General features: G+C 36.3%; 3 protein-coding genes across 9 annotated transcripts in view; 1 reads left to right on the top strand and 2 right to left on the bottom strand.

The window, feature by feature from the left end:
* Positions 1 to 346: 346 nt before the first annotated feature.
* Positions 347 to 17,984, bottom strand: LOC114252802 (uncharacterized). 3 transcript variants are annotated; one of them, XM_089731613.1, is made up of 4 exons: positions 17,831 to 17,984; positions 15,862 to 17,146; positions 13,177 to 15,040; positions 347 to 5,315 (listed from the first exon to the last, which is right to left on the bottom strand). In XM_089731613.1, exons 2-4 carry the CDS (start codon positions 16,977 to 16,979, stop codon positions 3,204 to 3,206), a joined length of 5,094 nt encoding a protein of 1,697 aa, XP_089587739.1. In that variant the 5' UTR covers positions 16,980 to 17,146; positions 17,831 to 17,984; the 3' UTR covers positions 347 to 3,203. The 3 variants fall into 3 exon arrangements, with proteins under 3 accessions (XP_089587739.1, XP_028043249.2, XP_028043248.2); XM_028187448.2 differs by lacking the exon at positions 17,831 to 17,984 and adding an exon at positions 17,460 to 17,585; XM_028187447.2 differs by lacking the exon at positions 17,831 to 17,984 and having other exon boundaries at positions 15,862 to 17,434.
* Positions 17,528 to 27,663, top strand: part of LOC114252835 (succinate dehydrogenase [ubiquinone] flavoprotein subunit, mitochondrial) — a 174,973-nt gene continuing 164,837 nt past the window's right edge. Inside the window, exon 1 of the mRNA XM_089731668.1 lies at positions 17,528 to 17,648. The gene's annotated coding sequence lies outside the window, so the exon portion shown is untranslated. The remainder of the gene's footprint in view (positions 17,649 to 27,663) is intronic.
* The window catches only part of LOC114252777 (protein SCAI), a 125,956-nt gene continuing 121,434 nt past the window's right edge, over positions 23,142 to 27,663 (bottom strand). For all 5 annotated transcript variants that reach the window (XM_089731659.1, XM_089731648.1, XM_089731654.1 and 2 more), the window contains 4 exons: positions 27,049 to 27,312; positions 26,130 to 26,300; positions 25,132 to 25,334; positions 23,142 to 24,712 (listed from right to left, as the gene is read on the bottom strand). In XM_089731659.1, coding sequence (XP_089587785.1) covers positions 24,668 to 24,712; positions 25,132 to 25,334; positions 26,130 to 26,300; positions 27,049 to 27,312 — 683 coding nt within the window. In that variant the 3' untranslated portion in view covers positions 23,142 to 24,667. The remainder of the gene's footprint in view (positions 24,713 to 25,131; positions 25,335 to 26,129; positions 26,301 to 27,048; positions 27,313 to 27,663) is intronic.

Raw genomic sequence — 27,663 nt, 5'->3', positions numbered from 1 at the left:
GACCATGACTCCAGCACGGACCGCCGAGATTGGGCCCTCCGCGCTCTGACCACACTGGGGCTGGGACGCGTCACGCCCCGGGCACGAAGTTCAGCCCGCCACTTATAGTCAGCGGCGAGTGCCTCCGCTTCCAGAACCTAAGGCGGCGTCCCAGCCAGTACACACGCCGCCTCAAAGGAGATGGTGCGATAACCACGGATGACCCTGACCGCGATGGAGCTCATTATTGCATTCATTATTGACCTATTATTATATTATCGTCTTGTAAAATTATTTATTCGTTAAAATTAATGTACTTTTTGAGTTTCATTCGAGAATGTTGAGTAATATTAATAAAACAAACAAACAAATTTTTAACAAATTTATTTTCTCAATTTACATAATTACAAGAGAGACGAGAAAATAATATACAAAAATGCATACACCAGCCACTAACGTAATACAACTAAATAACATCGCATAAATTGTTTTTGGTAAAAACTAGATAAATTGATTTGTTTCGTTCATGAAATTTTAACCTCTTACTATTGTAAATTTTAGTGATCACATTATTCACCTTTTTTACAATTGATTTTTTTTATTTATTAATTTTTTCTAAATCATTTGTTGAAATATTTCTTTGTAATTAAAAAAAGCGAGTGAACTCGAAAGCATTATGATATTGACATAAGTTCTGTGATTGAATAGGTAATGTTACTATCGATCATAAAACACAAACTAGATGCTTAGAAATAGCCTCTTCTGCGTTGTCTGGTGCGTACGAACGTCTTACTTACCCTGACCTATTCAACTCCAATCGTAATTCATATCGCAGGTGTGGCCTTTACTATATATATTTGTATGATTTAATTGTTACAAGTAGAAAAAAATGTCTAGTAGGTACTTCACATTTTTAACGACACGACGATTTTTATGCTTTGACATTAATTTCCTCAATTATAAAGAATCGAACTGAAACTCCAAAGCGATCGTACTGTGATGTTAATGTTATATTTTTTTTAATACATCCAGACAAATACTTTTTTTGTTAATACCGATTTGATTATCCTTGGTTTTATTAAAGGTAATGCTTTTAAGTATTGATAAAAACAATTATGGTTACATAATCATATATTAGATACACTACTAAGGCTTATTAATCATTTCTGTTATTATTAATAATTTCTGTTAAACACTACAACATTGAGAACTATGTATTTAAATAGCTTAAACACAAGCTTGATCTATTTAGTAACATATCTTCGTTGATACGTATCGATTAACGAAAATACATCGTCGATATATTTCGATCTCATTAAAAATCAAAATATATAATATGTATAATAATTTTTTTAACGTTTTGGCTTTGAAAGAATTTAAGTAACAACGTTTTCCATTCCAATTGAATGTAAATCTTTTCTCGTTTTTCTTAGCATAGTTATTTATATATATTTTTTTAATTCATTGAGCGTGTTCTCACTTCTGTTGATCGCATTTATTTAAAAATAAGATTACAAAAAAGATCAACTCGAACATAATGACATTCGAGGTCCTTATAAAATACGAATTTCAACGTACAACAATTTTATTTTTACAATAAATTCATTGGTAGTTGTTTTACAATTACGTTGATTCGGTAAATAAATATCGAGATACTACCGACATAAAGTTCATTCTTAATCGTGTATGCAAACATTTTAAATTTCTTTATCATTTCAAAACACTAAGGGCATCATTTATGAGGGTAATTAAACTCGAACTCGTGCCTTGGAATCGTATTTTAAGAATAGAAACACGGATTGCCTATGACATTGACTGATAAAACTTGCGTTTAGCTCATAAATTAATTCTTAAAAAAGGGAGCATGTAGATACCGGAACACACACAGTGGTTAGGGGAAATCCATAGACATCAAATCTAGAACTCCACCATGCACGTTAAGATATAAAGTCCAAGTTTCAATGGTATTAAAACGCTCTGGGTTCAACTAAATGCTAATCATTCAAATGTATACGATTTCCGTGAAGGAGTAAAAACGTATTTATTATAAATTAAATCACACAGGGTTCGGGCTCAGGGAAGTATAAGAAAAAGTGAAATGCAATCGAGTTTGAATCGATGGACCAATGAGTTAGTCCCGCCGGTGTTGATCTTGTGTTGGTCGCGGTAATCAATAATACTGTAGTCGATACGCAACTAAACCACACCATGCGCCTAATCACGCGGTGCTTAAAACCAACCCCTCTGCACTGGCTTCCGGCTCTGAGCAGCATTACCCCACCCCACCTTCGCCGCACCCACCATCTATACGCAGAGATAGAAAAGGCGCTTAGACGACCCGAGCTGCCTATCAACAGGGACCTAGCCAGCTTCAAATCGACGAGATTGAAGTCACGAAACCCACCGGCATTACAGGCACACCAACCACACTTCAATTTGAACACATACGAGGCCTGGGTTAAAGAATGGTCAGTTAGATGCATCCCACCTGAACTGTTCGAGCTGAATCCACACTCCCGCCGACCTGGTTTCAAAGAAAAACGCCCAATCTGGTGCATGCTTAACCACCTGAGCACGGGAGTTGGTCACTGTAACCAACTGCGGAAGAGATGGGGCTGGACGGAAAACGAAAGCTGTGAATGCGGATGGCCAGAGCAAACTCCACATTGTCATGGAATGCCCCCTAATGAAATTCACAAGCCAAATGGAAGATCTCAAAAATGTAACAGAAGAAGATATCGATTATTTCACAAAACTGTAAATTTAAATTATAACCACGTAGTGTAAACGAATGCCATACGATAAATAAATAAATCAATAAGCATAAAATTATCCATGTGGTAGTCAACTCAACGAATGCAACAAATACACATGCTACGTGTCCGGTGTGTTAGCCATGCCTAAATGCTCTGATCTCTCTATCGTCTGTGTGTGTCGTCTGATTGCTCTAATGTCGTACCATTTGTTCATATGCCTCGAAAATATCAAGGGTTAATAATTGTTTTTATATAAAGACAATTTAAAGGAACCGTAACAGTTAGACTATAAATTTAATATTAGTTAACAATGCACTTCTGGCTTTTCACATTGGCTTTCGTACAAATCGTAATATGATTGATTACGCTCAAAGGTTCAAGGTTCAACAATATAATTAGTATAGAAGTAGGTGCTTGGTACAATACTTATAAAATATAAACTGCATTCACTAGTTTTTGATTAGGAATTCAAGGCTTACCGTCCGGAGGATTGAAAAATTCCCAATGATGATGATGTATTGTTTTACTATCGCTCAGACCGAACATTATCAAACCTGCGATCAGAACTAAGAATATTACCAATGCCATTTGCGCATCCCTTTTATCCTCTGTACGGTTAATGTAAGCCATGAACGAATTAAATACATTCCTCAGCGTCCTACTGATTGAACTTTGACACACTCTCAAAAAATTTACACCGGCTTCTGCTATAGAGGCTTCGTGGGTGCGGACGGGGGGAGGCATGCGTCGCGGTGAAGGTCGAAGACGACCGTCATCAGAGCTGGACTCTGTATGGGGGGCAGTCGGTTTCCGCTTTGCTCGACGAGCAGGAGGTGGTGGGGTCTGATGCTGAGGTTCATGGAATTCTGGAAAATGTCGTTCTCGTAGTGGCCGCTGAGGGGCAAGCGACGCTGGTGGTATAGTTAAGTCTTGAAGATATGAATACAATAGGGGCGTTAGATCTGGAGGAGGTGGTCGCAGAGGTGGTGCAGCGCCGTCATCTGAGCTTCCAAGTCGCTGTGGTGGAGATGGCCTCGCCGGTGGTTCTTCTTCAACAGTTTGTTTGATTTTCTCCTTCGTTTCTTTAATTTCCTCTGTTTGAGTTTGTTCCTCGTGACTAACAGGACGAGACCGTTCGACAACAAGTTCGTTTTGAGATGGCCCGTGACCGGTTGATATTTCAGCGAATTTTTTGACGATTTCGTCAATCACAGATTGAGAAAACTCGATACCGCTCACCGATATGTGACCAGATTTGGAATCAAGCTCAGATACCTGTAAAGTCATGCCTTCGATATCCGAGACCAAGATTTTGTTTGCCTGGAGCTCGGAAACATTAAGACGTCCGACGTCTAAGTCTCTCACCTGAAGTCGTTGAGTAACTAAATTATCTAACTGTACATCTCTGGTTGCGTCAGCAACACGTTCGACCGCTTGCCCCTGACATAATGGCGTACTATTTTTAGAACCCTGAATTGTACCTGAGATTCCTTTAGATCGGGGCAAAGGAGGAACGTCAGGTATTTGTGTTTCATCAATATCTATGGGCTGAACTGTTAAAGAGGCTTCAGTTAACATAACATCACGCTCATTGATTCTGGTAGGACTCGAGACTCGTTTTTCAACCAAAATGACCGTTGGTGATGTTCGACCAATATGAGGTTTTGACAATTCAGATATTTTTGGATCGGAAAATTTTAATGATTTTTCTGATCTTGATGTAGGTCGAGACGTGCGTGGGCTCTCTGTTAGTCTCGGATGGCTTCTGGTCATTAAAGAATCTTCATCAACTATATCTCGTAATGAGCTTGACATAGAAATGTCTAGATTTTCGTCCAATTCAAAATCGACGTCGTCTGGTAAAGGATCTGTCTGCGTGGAAACTTCTATTTCGACAATATCTTCATTATTTTTTATTTCCTCTTGGTTATCAAATTCTGCTTCTACATTCCTTTCCGATTCGGTAGTAGGATCTCCTTCACCATAATTTCTGGTTTTCTTCTTGCGTCTCGATCCTCTCGGCGGTCTCGGTGGCGGAGGGAGAGGTCTATCTTTCATTTTATTAATTATCTCCCCTGACTTCAGATCCTTGTTCATTTCGAACGCATCATCAATTTCCACGTACTGAGTAATGTCACTGCTGACCGATCGTTTTGTGTAGCTGCCTAGAGTCATTAAGCTAGTCGAGGACTTCTTTCGCGGAGGTCGATCGGGACCCGCTTTGCTAGGTCCGACCGTGTAATACTTTCGTTCCGAACTGTTGCTCTTACGGCGTCTCACGGGTGGCGTAGCACTAACAGACCGTCTTAAGCCTTTACTAGGAGTGTAGGGTACTTTGTCGACCGTCGCGTAACCGGGGCTCTCATGCCGGAGGTCGCGTCCATCGACATCGTCGTGCAGAGCCATGTGGGTGTCGAGGGTAAGAGACTCGGCGCCGTGAGATGTTCTGTCGTCATCGCACAGGGAGGTCGCGCGAGAGCTCTGAGAGCGATTCCTTCGAGGCGGAACGGGGCTGTGTTCGGTAACAATGTTCTCGCTCGGAGGTATGACGTATTCGTGTTCAGTGCGATACACGATTATCTGAAATAGATAAAAGATTTGTAATAATAAAACGTTAACACATTTTGAAAACATGCCTTTTTAACTAAATATAATTTGATTTCGGAACGAATTAAAATTAAAATTGAATATATGTATGTATGTGCGTTATTTTAACTTGGCTTCTTAATAATAACTATTACTTAATTTAAATAAAATCTAAAGCTACTTATAAACTTTGATCCTTGAATTTATTGATACGAAGAAAAATATAATTTCGAAATCGACAATGATTCGATTAATTTTTTGATAGCTCTTTTAATAGACAAAACTCGGTCCAAACGTACCATAGACTCTATTTAAAACACAATTCGGTATTTTCTATAATTGATTCGAAAGTATGCAAAGATATCGATCTCAATCACACTAGTTTGTTGCTATGTCTGTGCAAGATGGTAACATCAACCGAACAAGAAACCATTACCATAGTGCCAGTAACACGTTTAAAACGGGTCGTAGCAATGAATGTGAATTTTATAGCATACGCTACAAGCAAACAGTAGCTGGCATTCGCTCGTGGTCATTAAAGCATTAATCAATCTAAATTCTAGTAACAAAAATATATATTATACTAAAACGCTCGTCGCTTTATATACGACATGCACTTGATCTTACAATGTTTACGAAGATTGAATTTGATGGAGACAATAAAGAGAACAGCGGTAAGGCTTAATTGAGCTCCATTAAGTCAGATATTTCTTCGATTATTGATATGTTTTCATACTCAGTTAACCCCATGGAATGCCGTAACGATGATTGGAGGATTGCTACGATTTTACATAGTATAATTATGATTTGATATGATCGAATCTTGTTTACAGTGTTACATTTTAGTGTTTGAGGATTTTCTGTTGTATTATTAGAACTTGAAGACTTTTTTTTTTTATTGCATAGCTGTGTGGACGAGCTCACAGCCCACCTGATGTTAAGTGGTTACTGGAGCCCATAGACATCTACAACGTAAATGCGCCACACACCTTGAGATATAGTTCTAAGGTCTCAGTATAGTCAACGGCTGCCCCACCCTTCAAACCGAAACGCATTACTGCTTCACGGCAGAAATAGGCGGGGCGGTGGTACCTACCCGCGCGGACTCACAAGAGGTCCTACCACCAGTAATTACGCAAATTATAATTTTGCGGGTTTCATTTTTATTACACGATGTTATTCCTTCACCGTGGAAGTCAATCGTGAACATTTGTTGAGTACGTATTTCATTAGAAAAATTGGTACCCGCCTGCGGGATTCGAACACCGGTGCATCGCTTCAACACGAATGCACCGGACGTCTTATCCGTTAGGCCACGACGACGACAAAGACGTTTTCACATTGTGACTGTGACTTAACCTATCGACAGCGGAATCAATGTTTTATAAAGTCTGTAGATTCTAGTACGATTAATACTAGATAAGATAAATCTAAACAAATTATAATATTAAACAGTTTTAGATTTTGCTATTTCTTTCAAATTTACTGTACGTCTTAAATATCGGACTGTATTAATCATACTGAAGATTATTCTGGACGGTTAGGCAGACTGATAAACATCGATTAAAAGGCCCATTTAAGCTCTTTTGAACACTTATAAATCTAACCACAATACTGATATGTGCTTCAGACAAAAGGAAATTTAGATGGACACTAATTTACTGAGAGCTTTTAAATCTATATTCATATTTTTTTATAGTCCAAACACTTGGTATTAACAAACTGAGCTAACACCAGTCATAATCACATTTTGCCTGGTGGTAGGATTTCTTGTGAGTTCGCACAGGTAGGTACCGCCCTATTTCTGCCGTGAAGCAGTAATGCGTTTCGAATTTCGGTCTGGAGGGTGGGGTGGCCGTTGTAACTATACTGAGACCTTAGAACATATATCTCTAGGTGGGTAGCGCATTTACGTTGTAGATGTCTACGGGCTCCAGTAACCATTTAACACCAGGTAGGCTGTGAGCTCGTCCACCCATCTAAGCAATAAAAAATTAATAAAACAATCGGTGACTATGAATATCATCGAACTCAAAATATACAGCAAATGCATAGAGCGAAACAAACACTACAAATCAAAAAATACGATAAATACGAGACGATAAATATGGAACATCATTAAATGAAAACTTGAGAACTAAGAGAAATATTAGAATAATTGGATTGGATAATAGAATGGATTGAACTGGATATTAGAATAAGCTAAGAAAATACAGAGGAGGGATTTTTTTGTTAATTTAAAGTTGGTAACAGAGGTATGAAAATTTTGCCATAAAAAATCAGCTTTATGGATGTATTAGTTGCACTTTTATGTCCATGTCTTCACACATAACAATTAATACAACGAAAGTTTCCTTGTGTATTGCCATCTAGGTATTTACACAGCTTGTCTAACTGGTGCGAAACTTGGTAGCTGTGAGTGACATTTCAGGGAGTTTTTAATAATAGTACCACCAATCGTTAATAGATGGCGCGCAAACTGTGTTCAGCCAATCAGTGGTTTTCATACTATTTACCAACAGTCAGAGCGGAGAACCGCCGGATTTCGCTAGTTGCTACATAAAAAAATCATAAAATTAGAAGAAAAGTAGCACGTGCTTTTAGGAAAAATGGTCTCTCTAAGAATATAACGAGGGGTGAAAGGCAAAATTTATCTTTTTAATTATTATTGAAGGTGCGTTTTTTTTGGTATCAGCATCAACAATTCGATATTAAATTTATAATTGTTGCTGTAAGCGCAAAAGTGGCCTAACCCACAATTTTTCATATTCGTGCGTTACGTTACGTACGTTACGTATTACATTATTTAAAATATTATAATAAATTTTGATGCAAAACTGGCCTATACCTAGTTTCAACCATAGATAACAGATGGCTTGGTAAACATTTTTTTTTTATTTTTTTATTGCCTTTGTAGGTAGACGAGCGTACGGCCCACCTGGTGGTAAGTGGTTACCGTCGCCCATGGACTTCAGCAATTCCAGGAGCAGAGCCAAGCCGCTGCCTACTGAAATTACGTACATTTTTTTTTTACAAATACGTTATTTTTGCGCTTATTGTTTTTGCCAGCGAAACACTGTAAAAGTAAATTCAAACCTCGTTATCTCCATACTAACTATGGTAAGCTTAAGCCACTTTGCGCTGACGGCCTCAATTGAACTTCAATTAAATTTACTTCATACAAATAGTTGAAGAAGTTTTTTTTGTTATGATATTTTTTTCAATTTTTTTAATTTAAATGGTTCTCCAGTAAAGTTGCAAAAATGATAGCATTTCATAACTCGAAAAATATTTAGATGAAAGTTTTAAACAAAAAAATATTAGATAATATAGTTATAGTCAAATTAGAAGACTATGATTTCACGTCTAGTACTATACTACACTACTTTGTGCTACACTGTACTATACCACAACGTGTGCGTACTAATTGAATGCTTGATGTGTTCAGGTTGGAATCTGAAGAAGCGTACAGTGTGTTATTGGCATAACATCTCTATTTTTTCTTTTTTTTTCCTTTATTAAACTGATGGTCTTGAGATACCATTTCAGCGTAACCTTAACTAGTAGGTGAGCTCACGGGGTCAGACCTGACGACGTTGCTAACACTAACCCTAGCAAGAGCAGTGCTTTGCAGAATCTAACATTTAATACTAACGTTAAACATAAAATCTAACTTTTTAACTAGCCGACAACAGCCTTGCGTTGTGGTCTTGGAAGCGATTTAATTTCCAGGACTCTGTTTACGTTTTTATACAAGCCACCGCTCCGTTAACAGTATTACATGTGTATTTAAATCACGCTAGTCTCAGAGTTACAATTAACTGGGTCAGTCAGATAGATGCTTTCCGAAAATAAATCAGCGCACTTCGTTGGCTTCGAGCCAGTTTCTGTTGTTTGAAACTTCACTGCTGCTCATCGAATGGGAGTAGACGCCTATATTAGTAGTCTTTGACATTCTGTGACACCAATTGACGGATTACGCGCTAATGAAGCTAGCAGTTCTCTTTTATTACAAACTAACTGACCCGGCAGACTTCGTAGTGCCTCAACCTAAACTTTTGTATAAAATAAACTTAAAAAAAAAAACAAAAGGAATCCGTCCGACGGGGGACACATCAAAGGAAAAAGAAAATTGTTTGTTTTTGTATAATTTCGAGTATTTTCATATTTATTCAACCTTTAAACCTTCTCTGGACTTCCACGAATAATTCAAGACCAAAATTAGCGAAATCGGTCCAGCCATTCTCGAGTTTTAGTGAGACTAACGAACAGCAATTAATTTTTATATATATAGAAGACTAGCAGAAACGACGGACATTGTTCTGTCGTGATAAAAATCTTGGAACCTGACGGCCGCACCGGATCGAATTATATATTTTTTCTTGAAAGCCGTCAAATGAACAAAGCAATCGTTTTTAACCGACTTCAAAAAAGGAGGGGGTTCTCAATTCGACTGTATGTTTTATTTTTATGTTTGTTACCTCATAACTTTTGACTGGGTCAATCGATTTTGATGATTATTTTTTTATCAAAAAGCTAACGCTTCCCGTGTGGTCCCATTTCAATTTACTTCAATTAATGGTATCCATGAGAAAACCATATAAGTCTTAAATTTGCATTAAGTACTTACGTGCGCAACAAATAGATGAATAACTCAATATCATGCCAACCGATTTCGATGATTATTGTTTTTAATGTATATTAATTTGTTTTGGAATATCTATTTTTTTTCTATTTGAAGTCGGTTTTTGTTAAAGCATTTCTATTTACAATTATTATCTTCAGAGATGTTTACGAAAATTACAATTTATGACGGGTTCGGTTATACTGTTTCCGTGGGTAATAATATGTAAGTTTAACACGACAAAAGCCTTTGATCCAGACCAGGTTTACTGACGGAGCTGCGATAGACATTTGTGCCTGCCTAATACCAGTACATATATGGTCCACTTCTAATTATCTATAACGCTAGTAAGAATACCGCGAATAATCAACAGATCCCGATAAAGTTGCCCAAAGTGATTGGTACGCAGCAGCTTGGTTGTGGTAACGTCTATTGGCGACGGAGTAGACATTCATCACCATACCACAAAATATTGCGGACAATGGGAAAAAAAAACATAAAAACCATAATATGCTTAAAGGTTCTTATTCAAATAAGGTTCGAAGAGAGTCATTAGCGATAGGTGATGACATAACGTCGTTGTCAAATCAAAATCTGCTATGTGCACTTTTTGAGATTTTTACTTTTTGACCTTTTTGTATAGTTCACAGCCCTATCTACCGTATAAAAAAACTGTTATGTGTCCATAGCTTTAATATTTATCTATAGCTTTCATTTGATATACTTCTTAAAAATTCACCTTCATATAAAATTTTATACGAAAATGTTTTTACTCATTAATCCAAAATAGAGTTTTTGCACATAGCAGATTTTCGTTTGACAGCGACGATAATCTGTCTTAGACTTAGCATCCAAGACCGATGGCGACCATGAGGTATCTACCTTCTAAAACAAGAAAAAATCCTAGCACAAGAAACAAATACTACAGAATGACGTAAACTCTGTTTAAATAGATGTCATTAAGAATAAAAGACAGTTCATTCACCTCGAATGACTTACGTGACACTTCATGAAATTGAATCACTAATTATCTCGTATTATTAATACGGGCTACGAATATTTCAACTAGTTAAACCTTACGGTGCCCGTGATATTTGTGTATAATTTAATAAAAGGCCGTATTAGTAAATAAATATTGAGATGCTCTACTTTTAATTATTTAAATGAAAATGATTATAATGCTTTTACTACAAGTTTTTCTAGAGCTTGTCGGTGTGCTTAGTATGAGATTTTATCTTCTTAATCGCGTAAAAGCTATCTCAAATTTTGCTGAGTTGGAACAGCGCCCCTAGCGGCAAACGTAGGGAAAGCACTGAAGATCGTTTGTTGAACCCCTATCTCAAGGTAGGTGGCGGCATTTACGTTGTATATGTCTATGGGCTCCGGTGACCACTTAACATCAGGTGGGCCGTGAGCTCGTCCATGCAACTAAGCAATAAAAAAAAGGTCTCCAAAGTCCACGGACAGTATAACGTAGTTCCCGCTGGTCAAGGGTGGGTCCGTTTAAATCGGAAAGGAAAATTTCTTTGTAACAAAAATAAACAGGACACGATGTGGATGCATGTTCCGATAGGGTCTGATATTCTTTATTTTTTAATAATCATTTTTATGGAATTTGTTTTTACAGATGAATGTACATGTTTACGGCCTCCCTATTTTTATATAACACCCTGAGATATTAAATTATATTCTTGATTATATGGTACAACGACCGTCCTTTTAGACCAAAACGCATGAAACATTAGCGGATAACGGATGGACAAATAGGCGGTATAGTGAGTGATACTTTCCACTTTAGGCCATAATAATAATTTATTTTAATATAGCTTCAATAACCCTGCAGATCAATGAATTCCCCATTTGAAGCTGCAGAAAGATTTCACAACAGATCTACTGTCCTGATACTATGATCATTTATGTCGGTATTAGCCGAACAGTTCCATGAAGAAGAGCGAGCTATATATTATTTTTAGCCTACAACAAACATATCTGGAATAGCAGCTGCCCTTTACAGATTCACAATGTATTAAACACTATTCAGGGTCAATGTGTAACGTTTTTATTTAATAACAGGCTGTTTGTGTGCTTATGTAATAAGGATTTAAAGCTTCTCCTCTGTTCTTAAATGAATTTCGTAGATTCTTCTTTATTAATCGCCTAAGAATTCTCAAAATAGCCTCACTATTAAGGGCTATTTTTTAAAAAGTTTGAGTGTTATTATTTAAATTTTTAAACCTCGAAGCGGAATAGCAATTATTGCTTTCAGTGATAAAGATTGCAAGTCGAATGGGAGGAGGCTGGAACTTCAACACAAATATAGCCCGACTTCTTTGAAGCTTGACAAGAAAGCTCTTATCGGATTCAGAAAAAAAACGGAGGCTCTAAAACATAATAGTTCCTGTTTTAGTATGGTAGGTTAAAAAATGAGGGTTTTTTTTGGAATTGGCTTAGATTTGTTTTAGACAACTGAGCGGTCGCTATTAATATTGTTAAATGTATGAAAAATATCGATTTATAACTACTCGCGCCCGATCAATGTGTGCTTATCATCAACGTTCCTTGGAGTACAACAACTGTTTTCAACAATTTTTATCACAGTCTGTTGAATGGCTTAGGAATGCTACGATGTTCGTTCTCTAAAAACATAAACATTCAATTTTATTTATTTAGATTAAGCTTTAGCCAAGTCTCATTAAATTATAGATAATAGCTATAGATTAATAATACAATGTAGGGAATGTAAAAATATTAATTATAGTTACATTATATTATGTGGAGTGTTGACCGAACCCTGATGGAATGTACGTACTAAACTTGGAGTCGAGTGTAGAAGCATTTTTATTTTACTGTTATAATTTATTTATTAGTGAAAATTGAGTTATGTGTACTTTAGCGATCTTTCGATAAGTTACTTTAGCCAGAGCCTATTCTGGTTATACGTGTACTTGATGTAGCAGTAGGCTTTAATAATTATAGTGTAATTTTTGATGTGTTCGTTAATATTACTTTGAAGCGTCAAGGATATCCGCTTCTGATTCATCAGGCAAAATCATTTTACCTTTAAAGCAATACGGCTGATTGCAAATAAATTTTAAGTTTTTTTAAATCTAAATATTCATCTATTTTCTATTATTATGATATTTACCAAAATCGCTGATACATTTTAGTTAAACTGTCTACATATCTTTAAGCTGCAGTGAAGTATTTTTATTACAGGATAATATTACTTACGTCTTCGGTGTGTTGTTCCTGCGGATCTTCCCACAACCTGGCACTGGAAACGTTTTTGAAGTCATTCAATGACGAATGAGCAATGTCCTTTTTGCCAAACTTCTTCCTCCTCTTGGGCGGCATGGGCAGGGTCTGTGATTGAATCGGAATGTTTTCCGGATACTGTATGACCTCGTCGTTAGCGTACTCGTGGATCGAATGTAAATCTGTGGCTGGAGTGAAGTCTAACCTGTTGACATCTAACTTATTTGTCTCGAAGCTCTCATTTGACATTGCACCATTCAGCTTACCTTCGACGTTATCAGCTCGCATATCGAGATCCACCTCGCTAAACTGTAAGCTAGCATTAGCGCTTTCGTCAATATATGGAGTGGGCTCCTCTTCTTTCCTTTCTTTCTTTCGTTTAGCTCGTGATGGTCTCACTGGGGGGAATGTGTAGTAACCGTCGTCTTTGTCGTTGAGATCTTCACTTGAATACCTCATCATTTCGTTTTCGTCTATAAACTCTGATTCGACGTCATTCATATACAAATTGTCATGATTGACCTCCGTACTGCTTCCCATCAAAGCCAAAACGTTTTTCGGATTCTGAAACGCTTGGCGCGTCTCGTCGCTCAAGTATTCCCTTACTTGAATGTTTTCACGAGAAATCCCTCTCGGTCGTACGAAAAATTCGTCATTGTTTATTTCGGTTATGACTGGTGTGTATTCTTGTTTAGACGGTGATATATCTGGAGAAGATGAAGTGTTATGTATCTCTAAATTCGTTTCTTCCTGTTCCTCGTCCATGTATTCTGTGTCGACTTTGTCAAAATCGTATGTAGTCTCATACCTTCTTCTGCTATTGATATCCCTATTAAATTGATTGTCATCATTATTAACTTCGTACTCTCTCAGTTCCTCAGGGCTCTCGGGTACATATTTTCCTGGGTCTTCTTTGCTTTTCTTCATGAAGTTAAATGTGAACATCAGAGGTGGAGTGTCGTCCCGGTTCAATGTGGGAGAGGATGATGTTTTTTGAAGTTCAGACTTTTTCTTTCTATTGAATAGTCTAGGGTAAGTTTTAGCTTCGAAATCTACTGTTGCTACGTTAGCTACATCCGTTGTTGAGCTCGAAGTTTCGATTTTATCCTTCTTCCGTCCTAAACTAGCAAAATTAATTTTTGGTCGGTCAGGCATTTTAAATTTCGATAGATCCGGAACATTGAACTTAGGTCGGTCAGGTAAGGTAATGTTGAATTTTTTTAATTTTGGGCGTTCAGGTAATTTAAACTTTCTTTTATCTGGCATAAGCTTTGGTCGATCCGGTAGTGACATTTTTGGTTTATCAGGCGTTTTAACTTTGGATCGCTCGGGTAGACTAAATCTAGGTCTTTCAGGCATAGACATGCGATTTGTTTTCATATTTTGTAACTTTATTTTTAATTTTCCTGCTTGTGTTTTTAATTTACCAGTGCTTTCTCTAAAGCGTTGCTGTAGTTTGCTATCAGAACTATCAGGATTTTTCGAGCGGCTATCCCTTTTTAACGGTAATTGTTCCAAAGCGGACGAATCCACTTGACTTGTACTTATTTCACATTCTGTTCGAGACATTGTTGAAGGTGTGTTGACGAAGAATCTGTCTTCAATGTCTCGTTGTAAAGCTTCGGCGTTTAAAATATTTTCGTGTGTATCTTCGTGTGCACTGTCCTTGTCGTCAGGTGGTTCGTCTTCGTCGGACGTGTGTTGCAAAAGCTTTCTTTCCAGCGAAGTTGTACTCGACAAATCATCATCGACTTTAGTTCGCGGTGAAGCTTCATCCACGCTCGGTGCAGTGTAAACGATATTTGGTGGCGGCTTTTCTATAATTTCGTATTCGTGATCACTGAAAGCAATTTCGGCTATGTAATAAATAAAAAATATATTTCGACGACCAACATAAATATTTTCAACGAAACCATTCGCTCAGCGCAAGCATAAATAAGAAAACTGCATAACGCAAATTTCACATTCGTCGCAAAAGATAGTAGTTATATTTAAACTTCACAGAGTCGAGTCACAATTAGGCCAACTGTCGGTGCTCGTTTTAGCCGCAGCCGCCGCCGGGTCGAAGTCGTGTTTCAAATATATTTGCCGCACATAATGTTAGTCATAAAATTACATTAAAACCGTCAAAATTTGCATGTAGGTGTGTGACTTACCTATCGTATGAAATAAAATTGCTCGCCCGCGATGTTGGTCTAGTGCCCACCGGATTAACTCTTTCCGGCAATAGCGAATCACATTGAAAATACTGACAAGCACACCGTACGTCTGGCGTGAACACTTGGGCGCTGCCTTCTCTTGTCGGTCTCAAGGGCTTTTCTATAGGCGTACCACCTTCCGATGTCCATCGCCGGAGCTTACTCATTACTACGGCCTACCGCAACCGTGCCATCTTTAAGGTTTCCGCACACCGTGTATTTTGTCATGCGGACAATGAATCATTAGGCGTGCTTGTCAAAGCCGGTCGGTGAATGTACTAATCACAGACGTGAAAGCAGCGGCGACCACTGATCACTGATGACAATTTTAAAGAGCTTACCGAATGGGCAGGAAGACCGGCCGTGTAGCTATATTTATCAAACAGTCAGAACTAAGCGCGTTCGCTCTGCGTGTGTTATGTCATTGTTACGTATTTCGTAAAAGAGAAAAAATAAAATTTACCTGCTTTGTTTAGACCATTTCCTGTTGATAAATTTGATGTCCTTGTCCTTTACGTTACATTGCGGGCTGGGGCTTGGCGACGTTTCGATTGGAGCCGCTACATGATGTCCTGAATCTCCGCTACCATCTACATCGTCGTCTGTAATTTCTGTTATAGTTATATTGGGGGACTCATTGTTTCCTCTGGTTTCGTCGAGTTGATTTTGAAATATTTCGTCGACATTCGGTTCGTCTGGATCCATCTCCTCATCTAAAAGAACTGCTTCCTTATTTTTTTCGTCTTGTTTATGTAGTTTTTCCATGACGCGTTCACCCGATTTTAACGAAACATTATCCGTTATTAAGCTCGGATCTAGCGAAGCGATTGATTTCTTTTCGGCAATGCTATCGTTTTCTTTATTGCTTACGCTTTTACTTTCATCGTCGGCCTTGGTAGAAACTTGCTTGTCTACGGCCTTAGAAAAGTGTAGCGACTTTTCGTTGTCTTGTTTTGATTCTTCAATATCTTCATAAATATGTTCTTTTTTTTTTCTAGGTGGCGGTGTGTCAATGCTCATCGTTTTGCTCATTTCATCAGAATCACCTAGTTTCATTGCGCTGAATTTTTGTCTTCTGACGGCTCCCGGAGAATGCCTTAACTGTCTTATCTCTTGTGTATTTTCATTCTTCTTTCGTTTGGAGAGAGGGGATTTTTCTAAATCACTCCTATCTAATTTGTGTAATGTTTTGTCTGCTAAGTGCTTTATTTTGTTAACAAGAGGATGGCAACACTTCGTTTTCTCACGTGTTTCAGTTACACCTATGTATTGATCTGGTACTCGGCGTTTCAATATTCCCTTCGGAGAAACATTTAATTTAGGAATTTCTACAGGTGACATTAATTGTACACTACTCTGACTCTCTGGCCTTTTCACAATGTAAGTGCTTAAGACCGGGCCAGGAATGTCTTCTTCATCCAAAGACACTTCTTTAGAAAAATTAGGGATGTGAACCCCTTCGTCCTCACCTTCATCGCCATGTTTTCGGCTGCTTCCCGGTGAAGAGTCAAGGTTTAGAATTTTCTGAATGTCACTGTCAACTGGTGAATGCGTTCGCGACCTTGAAAACTCTCGTGACATACTTCTTCTGGGAGTAGTCTCCCTTATTATATCCTCAGCGGTAACTTCGCCCTCGAGTGGCGGCTTCAGTAAATGGGTCCAGGGGTAAGCGCCAACTTCACGAGCTCTTTTTAAATCTTCCCATTGGTATGTTTTAATCGGCACGGGCGGTGTGTCTTTCTCTTGATCTGGTGACAATTCAGATTCCATATGTTTAACTGCGGTTAAAGTTTTAATAAATATTTACACGTTGTTAAAACTTCCGGGACGACCTTCATGGAATTTATTTTGTATATATATATATATTTATTTAAAACACGGGCCCAGCGGAATTCACTTCATCACCGTGTAAACTAAGAACACAACATTTCGGCTCAATGTGAGCATCAGTGACTGAAAACACGTTATGTTTGCGTGGGCCAGTGTGGAAATAGGTGTGAATAAGTTGTGTACTATGAACGCTGGATGTCGGATTATTTTGGAGCGGTGCACCGCAGTTACCTTGAGGCAGTCGGACCACTTCGTATCATCAGGCCATCTCTGGTGTTTACGTGCTGCGCTATGATGAACTAGACATTTAATTAATGAGAAAACTATCGGCGATCGGCACAAAATCCCGGTTCAACTGACCGACACCTCGGAGTACGGCCAGGCGCGCTAAATATAAGATCGAGAGTGAATTTATTTTCGGTAAGCATTAAGCGTCATCAGTTAAAAGAATTGGCTGATAATAAGGGAGCTTAGCTGTCGAGGGCTTATTTATTAGAACGGTTGCCATTTACTTCTACTAATAGAATAGAATACTAGAGCTACGCTAAAGATCTTCTATCGGTTAGTATTTAATAAAATAAATGTAAGCACTAATGACTTACCGTGCGTTCCTTGAATGAGATCCAAATTGTCTGTAGCGTCTTTGAGAACTGGAATCGTGACTGCTTCATTTAGGAGCGTATTTATTTTTGTTTTGCGTTTGTGCGTAGTATATGAAAATTGAATTGAAAATGTTTATGCTGTGTCAGGCACAACGCGTTGCTATGGGATTAAAACGACAATTACTAAATGTTAGCTTTTAGATGTATTAAGATTTGAACTATAAAGAACAAGATTTGGATTTATAAAAACAGTGCATATTTCACAACTCTTAAGTTTCTTTATTTTTATTTATAGCGTGTCGTGGCTAACTTACCACAATAAAAATAAAAACTCATTGCCATGTTTGCTTTATGAAAATACTGAAATATTTCAAATAATTGAAAATTCTGATTTCTTTTATTACCTACGTACCTACTAATATTGAATTTAAAAATTGAATTTAAATGTCTTATAAAAAGAATAACAACAAAATGTATGTACGAATAGTGTTAATTTAATACATAATTTAATGGATTGTTGGTTATTGTTTTAATAAATATTAATAAAGCAATGCGTATAGCGCGCTCTATTTTCTACTTGTGGAACAAAGCTATTGATGCAGTTCTGTGTAAAACTACTAGATGGCGCTTAAACAAAAGTTAAAATGATACATTCTTGTCACATTATTTTTGTGATTTTATCTTTATCTAGATTGTGGCCAGAATTCGTCAGTGGACTAGATTTAAACAACTGCTGCGACTGTCCACTGAAGCCATTAAAACATTTCCGGTTGTTTTTATACATTATAATCAAATATTTACGTTTAGTGTACTATCAATCAATATTTATTCGTGCCGAGACACAGTTCTAACATTCACAGCTAATCTATTATCAATACATGGATCTAACTTGAATTGGTCTTAAATTTTGTGTTGGCATATACTTTTCCCTGATCAAGCCGTTTGTTTTTTATTGTTTCTTTATTGCTTAGACGAATGAACGAGCTTAAGTCCCACTGGTGGTTGGTTGGTGGTTAGCCCAGGTGTGATTGGATCTACTCGTATAGGCTCACAAGACAGCTTACTATCAGCAATTTTGTAAGGTAGATTTTTTTCAGGTTTCATTTTGATTAGACGATGTTTTGTTCCTTCATCGTAGTCATTCGTGAACAACTTTTAAGGATGTGTTTCATTACAAAAATTGTTATCTGCTAGCGGGATTCGAACACTGACGCAGTGACCTGAAGACCTGATACGAATTAACCTTTAGGCTACGACGCCTTCTTAATCGATCCTTCAAATAATACGTGTGTGATTTGTATCTAATAATTAATTATGTATCTATATTATTTTTTTAGGTTATTCATGTTTATAATTCCATAGATTGTACTTTTTATAGTTCAAGATTGTACTTTTTATTTGGGTTTTTTGCGTATCCAATTTCTTGATAACCTTTAATTACATGTATATTCACGAGTGCTCACCGTTGAAGGTCTTTCAATAATAATATAAGTATATATATAATATATAATCCTTTACACTTTGTACTTTGCATAAAGAACCGATGTTTCAAATTTAATTATACAAAATGGATTCCCTCAATATATGGGAGTACTTTTTAAGTTACTAGTGTGGCTAACAAATTACTAGATTTCGTCGAAATAATTTATTATGTCACCATCTTTTACGCAGACCGAAAAATATCCGAGAAAAAGGTAAATAAATGAAGGCATTTTAATATAAAATTCAAAACTTTAATACGTTTAACATTTAACATTTTCAATCGTGAACTATCTATATTAAAATTAATACATAACATATATCGAGAAATTTCTTTACAATATGTACATTGTTTAAAGAATGTTTTCTTAATGACTGTACATTTTTTTTATTTACAATTATGTCAATTCAAAATTCAGCTAAATATTTGGTAATAACAAAACGATGTTAACAATTAATTTCCAAGAATCACACAACACTGTGTGTCAACATCGATCATAGTTAATTTTTACATTAAATTTTTCTGTTTTAACAATATATATTGGACCAATTTGATTAACCGTCGTACAAAGTATTTAAGCATATGTAATCTAGTTAGCACGCAATATATTACAGACCCGATCCTGTAGACCGAATGGTAAACAGTCGACGTCACCCTAAGCCGGATCCATTAACGGTGCTTTTAGGTACCACGAGCACCGGTCACCGTCCTCGTCGAACCCGTCGCTTGCGACGTACCGCTTGACGAGTTAACCCACAGACATAGCCCACTGAGTTTCTCGTCGGATCTTATCAGTGGGTCGCGTTTCCGATCCGGTGGTAGATTCTACGAAGAACTGCTCTTGCTAGGGCCAGTGTTAACAACATTTCCGGTTTGAGCCCCGTGAGCTCATCTACATAATATCCTCTCAAGGCTGTCAGCTATAGTTAGGGAAAAAAAAAGGAAAAAATAAATGCAATATAATTGCATAATTATGGAATGTAGGAAGCTCTCCCAATCATGCGAATATTATTTTCTCTAGAAAAATAACCGTATAAGTATAGAATATACCGAATAGTATTTTCCCATTTTAATTTTTTTTTTCTTTACATTTTCGTCGTTTTGTTGGTCTAAAAAACGTAACTTTGAGCAGCCATACAGGTTGCATATTTTACTGCTAATATGCGGCGACTTGGTAATGTCCATGAGCGACAGTGACCACTTACCAGCAGTTGAGCTAAATGCTTGTTTGCCTATAATGGCAAAAGAACTCATTAGTAAAACTTGTAACCAATCGATTTTTTGTTGAAATTTCAGAGTATTTCTTCTTCAACCCATGTCCACCCAATGCTGAGTGTAGGTCTATCGAAATTCTTTAATGGTGGTAGAGCCTCTTGTGAGTCCGCACGGGTAGATACCATCACCCTGTCTATTTCTGCCTTGAAGCAGTAATGCAGTTTGGTTTGAAGGTTGGGACAGCCACTATACTGAGACCTTAGAACTCATATCTAAGATGGGTGGAGGCATTTACGTTGTAGATGTTAACGGGCTCCGGTAACCACTTAACACCAGATGGGCTGCGAGCTCGTCCACCCATCTAAGCAATAAAAAAATACCCTCAATTAATTTCACTAAACATGTCTAATACTGCTCAACACTTTAATTTCCATAAAAGTTAATTAGAACCTAGTGCATTTTTATTTCAGTCAAAAAAATTTTTACACTATATTTTTATTTTAAGTGCCTCTTACGTATGGCGCTGTGAACACCTTAAATATAATAGCGTCAATTACATACTCTTATGCAGCCTACCATAGCCGAAAACGATTACCCATCTGCTCTCTTACTAAAAAATAGTTTTACATATTACATACTAATTGAATTTATATGCTTATGTAATAATATGTACATAGATACATGTTCTTGTAATAAATATATTTTACAAGTATTAAATATATATTAATTTTTATCACCTCGATTTAGTGTCAAAACACGCACATGGTACTATTTTCTTAGGCTAATATTTCATATTATACATTTTCGCTATTATTTTAACAAAATGTAATTATCTACACATTATATTTACACGATTAATTCTAAACGTTCTGAGATTACAGATAATCATATGAATTATTAAAGTTCATCTTATAAGTATATACCTAATATAGTATATCTTTTTAGGTAATACAATAATATAATTTCCTAAAGAATCAATTCCGTCACGCATACCTTTAAAAATTTAACTTCAATAATAATTAAGTTTTTATATGTACATACATATTTTCATATTAAATTTTATACTAATATTTAACTAAATGTTTTCACGTTGTCAAACTTTAAAAATGATAATAATATACTTGCTATTAATAAAATTATAACTACCTTTCTTGGTTTTCTTAAATATCGTAGGTACCCCTATTATTTGAGCGAAAAATCCTCTGTTAACAACAAATTCCATACAGAATTTAGAATAATAATAAATAGGTCTATAATAATAAATATATAAATACATACGGCGCAAATTTTGACACCCTTCTAATATGTACTTATTATTATATAATTTATTATTTATGGCTTTATTAGTATTTCGCGACTGTCACTTATTTATACAGATAAAATAATAGATTATCGCGGAAAAGCTGTCAAAGTTGACAGACTAGGTATATGACAAATAAATGCACATGTAATTTCTCGGCTGGCGTTTGAGTTATTTGTTTCACCAGGACCGTCTTTAAGTTAAGAAGCTTGGTATATTATCATAGAACAATTAAAGTTAATATTATAATAAGACAGATCATTGTTGGAAATATTCCCATTGTTTACAACTGTTCAATTTCTATTTTTTTTTGCACTATCTTTACAGATTAACTCAGGATCTATCTGGTATTTTAAAAAGTGTATATTTGTTTTTATGGACTATGAAAACATAATGCAGATGCCGTCACGCAACTTATGAAGTTAGACTTTTCGTTGCAATGTATGATAGAAGTCCCATCATTCGCTTTACTTCTCCGAGGCAGTAATAATTAGGATGGTGGAACGTACCTCTACAGACCCACAATTCCATCCTAATACCACTAAATACTCATTTCCTTATTAATTTTAGGTTGTTTTTTAATACACGTTCTTATGTTTTTATTTTGGAGGTCATTCGTGGCCACGTGTTCGTATGCACTTAGATAAATTACTATCGATGTCAGTACTTCAGAGATATTACTTTATATTAAATTATACTTTATATTTATATTATAAAGTAATATACTTTAAATTATATTACCTCCTACGCCTTAATGGTGCTATGTAGGAGCTATGCGTCCCATAGTTATCGGAAGCCTAGATCGGTCAATGAAAAAATGAAACTCTCACTGAGATTACTAGACCATCATTGGATTTTAGGACTCATTCTATGAACTAGTATCATTGAAGGGTTTTATGTTTATTTTATGATGTTTTAGCTCTGTGTTTGTTTTTTAAACGATCAGATGTTATCGTATATTTATTTCAGTCTACCATTTTGGGCATTTCACAGTAAATGTTATGGGTTCACTGTCTCTTTCGTCTTTGACCACCTAATTATGTAGCATATGTTATATTGAATCACAAGAATATGAAGAAAAAAATTTGAGATTAAAAAAAACTTTATAGAAATGAATAGCTAAGTTTGTTTCTTTATTTGAATTAAACATTTATCTCTTCATTCTTGTACAAATACGTGCAATCTATGATTTTTATACATATATGTATACCTCTTTATATATATAAAATATCATTACATACATACGTATGACATTATAAATATACAAATACAATACAAGTATATACTGACATAATATATTTTAAGTTTCATTTGTCGAAATAATTAACGAAATCTTTGATTTATCTTGTTCTGTATTAAGATTTCAGTTTTTTTTTAGGTAATGCCTGATAAATTTTCTAAAATTTTCATTAATAATATACTATTTATCAAGAGTAGGCTAGTTTCAAATGATTACATTAGTTACCTATTTACTGGTCCTAGATGTTATTGGAAGCCGGCACGTGTGAGTACCACAAGCGTGCTTACTTTGGCCGCGGAATAGTCTGACGTGGCGGTCTGGAGAACGGTAAAGCTGTTCCAATATAATTGAGACTTGGAGCTCATATTTGATTTCTCACATCGTGATGTCTATGGACTCTGTTCATGCGTTCACCAATATAAGTACATAAAAAAAGATTTGTTATGGGTTTCTGTTTCTGTTCCAAAATCTGGACTCTTAAAGTTTTGTTTTAGATTTCCATCATCAAGAACCCTTCAGCTGCTGAAACCTGATCACACGAAGGTCAAGAATGATATACAATAATTGAATACACCGTTGATGCCTCAGCCCCATTCCCCGATGATACCTTGTTTGCCAAACACCTTAGATTATATATTTTACACATTTATAGTATATGATATTTTATCTTGTATTTATTACTCTAAAATATACATGATTTACAAAAAAATTATTACTATACCAGGACTAAGAATTAAATATTATAGTATTTATATTAAGTATAATTATAATAGGATACATTATTTTGGGTATAAAATTAATTACACATTTAATTAATTAAGTACATTTAATTATCTTTGTTCATTTTATAATAGTATTTAATAATATAAAACATTTAAATGCATGAAAAAATGTTTTATACAAAAGGGATACCTATCACTAGTCTTTGTTCGTAGACTCTTTGATTTATAGATTTTCGCATTACGAGTAAAATAATGTAAAATTACCAACACAGGGTTTTCTTATTACAAAACGTGCCGATGTGTCCATAGTGTCACTCCTGCTAAGCCCGCAGTGGGTTGCCTATGAGTATATCGTGATTCAAACATTTAAGGAGTTTTCATTGCTATTTGGCGACGCCTTGATATTACCTTGCTATAGAATAACAACTGTTGCTATGGACTTCGATTTTAAGCCACATAAGGTAATGAAGATTACGTTTTGGTATAGAATATTTAACGAATTTAGGGACATTCCTGTTACTTATCTTTAATTACAAAAGGGAAGATGCTTCACTGAGCAATACGCAATAAGGTATAATGTTGTACAAAATAATTTCGATAAAACTGTAGGTTGTGGTAGGGCCGCGAAGTTTTCCTATGTAGATTCAGATACTCGTGAGTTCTTTGATAAAAGAAGCTATTTCACGTATTCGTCTCGTTTTGATGAACAGCTGTTGCCGGATCTTCGAAAAAGGGTCCGATTGTTCCGTGCCGCTGTGTAATGTCTTTGGAATTCACTGGTATAGTTTTGTATGAAATACATATTTAGCAATAAAAAGTCGTAAATACAATACAAATCGAAAGTTGACTAAAGGTCACGTTTCGAACTAATTTTTTCTAGTTACTGGGGACCATTAAATGACGGGTCGTTGAAATGTTGTTGAACCTGAAAACGAGAAAGAATGTTAGTAAAATTTTGATATAAAAATGATATAAGGTAATTGAAATGCGTTGTTAGCTAAAAAAAATAGCTTAATTGTTTCCCTTTAGTTAATAACCCTATAAAATAAACAAATAATAATGCTTTTTTCACTTCAAGGAAAATAATCTCATTTCATAAAAGTAGCAAATATAAAGGTATATCCATTGATGAAGAGCATAATGTTTATAGCAGAATAAGGAAATGCTTGGCTGTTACAGCCTAAGGAGCTAATTTATAAGTCTCGTCATCTGGAAGTCTTACATCTCTACCTATAGGTCTGTTTTAAACAAACAATGACTTTGGGGTATAGTTATCGGTCTCTTCTACGGGTTTCATCTTCTAAGCGATAATTACGCATCTTCTGCTGTCACAAATTGAAATACCTGTAAGCATTTAGCCAAATCAAATATGATGTGCTTTAGACGCGTGTGTTCCAGTAGATCTTCTGGTAGAGGAGGCGAACACCGAGGCCAATAGTTTCTGGAGCGGAACGACCGGTGCATTCTGATCGACATCTCACAGAATATGTAACGGAATATCATCAGACGTAGGAAGTCATCGCCCAGGAAATGTAGATACATTATATCTAGAGACATAAGAAGTCAGTTTTCAGTTGTTATTCGCTTAGTCTCTAGTCTTAAAGTTCTTGAAAAACTGAATGAGAGGTGACAGAATTTGCGTCCATGAGGTTCGTTAACCGTTTAGCATCAGGTAGGCTGTGAATTCGTTAGCTCGCCTAAGCAATAAAAGATAGTCGAGGATACAGTCTTGATAGATGGATTTCCTTCCACGGTGTTGTTTGATCGCTTTGAGCGATGCTTATAATAGATAGACATTTAGAGTCCTCAATGGGAACAGCCGGTGAGCATGAGCGACAGAGCGACAACTCACCAAAAGGTGGGCTGTGTACTAGCAACAACAAAAAAATGGGGTGAGCCCAACTTCCAAATTGAGCACAATTTCCACTACAATTTTTGACTGGTGGTAGGACCTCTTGTGAGTCCGCACGAGTAGGTACCACCACCCCGCCTCTTTCTGCCGTGAAGCAGTAATGCGTTTCAGTTTGAAGGGTGAGGCAGCCGTTGTAACTAAACTTGAGACCTCTGAACATATATCTCAAGGTGGGTGGCGCATTTAAGTTATAGATGTCTATCAGTAACCACTTAATACCAGGTGGGCTGTCCATAGAAGGTTTGAATTTTTAATACGCATTTCAAGGTTCTGCTATTACAAAAAAATATACTTTTTCGTGCGCAAATGTGGGCAGAGAGTAAATTTGATTGCATATTGTAGTTGACGGTAACTCTTGATATGGAGGTAAGGTTAATAAATAAATTAAAAATATTGAAAAACGATAAGAAAATACGTGTTTAACACTCACCAATACGACCCCTAAGGATGATCTGAGATAATTCGTTCATGAAGTCCTCAAGGTGTAGCTGAGATCGTTCCCATTGACTCAATGAGACAGAGAAAAGTTCAGTAATAAAAGAAAATCCAGTAAAAGGACAACTCATGAATAAAGTAAACATGTTTCCTTGCCTTTTGCGTTCTGTTGGCAAACGAAATATGAATTATAATTCTGTCTAACGAAAGCGAATTAGTTAATTAACTTCACGGTGTTGGCCGGATTGTAAGACCGGACGGATAGATTCGAATGTTTTGGCTATTTTAGCGAAGCTGGTTATGGCGAAGCTATTACTGGTGGTAGGAACTCTTGTGAGTTCGCACGGATAGGTACCACCACCCTGCCTATTTCTGCCGTGAAGCAGTAATGCGGTTCGGCTTGAACGTTAGGGCAGCCGTTGTAACTATACTGAGACCTTAGAACTTATATCTCAAGGTGGGTGGCGCATTTACATTGTAGATGTCTATGGGCTCCAGTAATCACTTAACACCAGGTGGGCTGTGAGCTCGTCCACCCATATAAGCAATAAAGAAAAAAAAGCTTACTTCCAGGTTTCAGTAGTGGAACAGCCGCTAATAAAGTTGATATTTCCTCTCTCTGTCTCAGGGTGGGTGGCATTTACGTTTTACGTATCTGTCTATTGACAGCATTAAAAAAGCCTCTATATATTTACAGTAAAGAATTTTGTAATCTGTGCGTTCCTACCCATCTAAGCAATAAAATATATATACCTTTTTTTTCTCTTCCTAAGCTGAGAGCCTTGAGAGGCTATTCTCTCTAAGACCATATACTCTTAGGCATCATATCATAAGCCAGTTCCGGCCTCGTCCACCAAAATAAGCAATAAAAAAAATAAGAATCGTGAATGATTTCATAGAAATGATTCACTTACCCAAATAATTTGAAGGCATTTCGACCGGGGATGTTAGGATGACAAGAGGTTGACCGAAGCTCCCTCCGACGCTTAGAAACGCGCCGGAGTTATCGGAGTCAACGATAACAACCAGCGGGCGTCTAGTAAATGCGTATAAATCGGCGGGGTAGAGGCAGTTCGCCTCCTTTGTTTTTCCATGTGAGCTTCTGTGATGTTCTTTGTCAGATTGTCGATATACCTCCGTTTTGGACGATGTCAATACTCCTCCACGATCATAGCCCTCTGTTAGTCGAATAGAAATTGAAGCAGTTATGTTTTTTAATATGAACTTCACGTTAAATTACGTCAATTATAATAATATCACCAAAAGAGTAACGACAAGAATTTTAATATTGGAAGCATTTGAAATTGAGAATTTCCGGTTATGATTTTGTATCTAAATGAATTAAAGCTACTATAATAATTATTAAGATAACTTTTTTTTTCCAAAAACCATAAATTGTGATCGGGACTCTGACAAAACATACAATAACTACACAATTGAATATTTTTTTTAATTGGAGTGACTTTTGTAGTCTTTAATATGCTTTTTCTACTAATAATTAAATAAATGTTTTTATTATTATTATTTAA

The sequence above is a fragment of the Bombyx mandarina genome, chromosome 01 (assembly GCF_030267445.1).
Source record: "Bombyx mandarina strain Sakado chromosome 01, ASM3026744v2".
NCBI lineage: Eukaryota > Metazoa > Arthropoda > Insecta > Lepidoptera > Bombycidae > Bombyx > Bombyx mandarina.
This window is presented reverse-complemented; position numbering and strand designations above follow the sequence as displayed.

Coding starts and splice junctions, on each gene's coding strand:
- LOC114252802 (XM_028187447.2), bottom strand. CDS start 17,168: ATGGAATCTGAATTGTCACCAGATCAAGAGAAAGACACACCGCCCGTG. Junction 15,041..15,861: donor AAATGGTCTAAACAAAGCAG/GTAAATTTTATT, acceptor AATTGCTTTCAG/TGATCACGAATACGAAATTA. Junction 5,316..13,176: donor AGGAACAACACACCGAAGAC/GTAAGTAATATT, acceptor TATCTATTTCAG/ATAATCGTGTATCGCACTGA.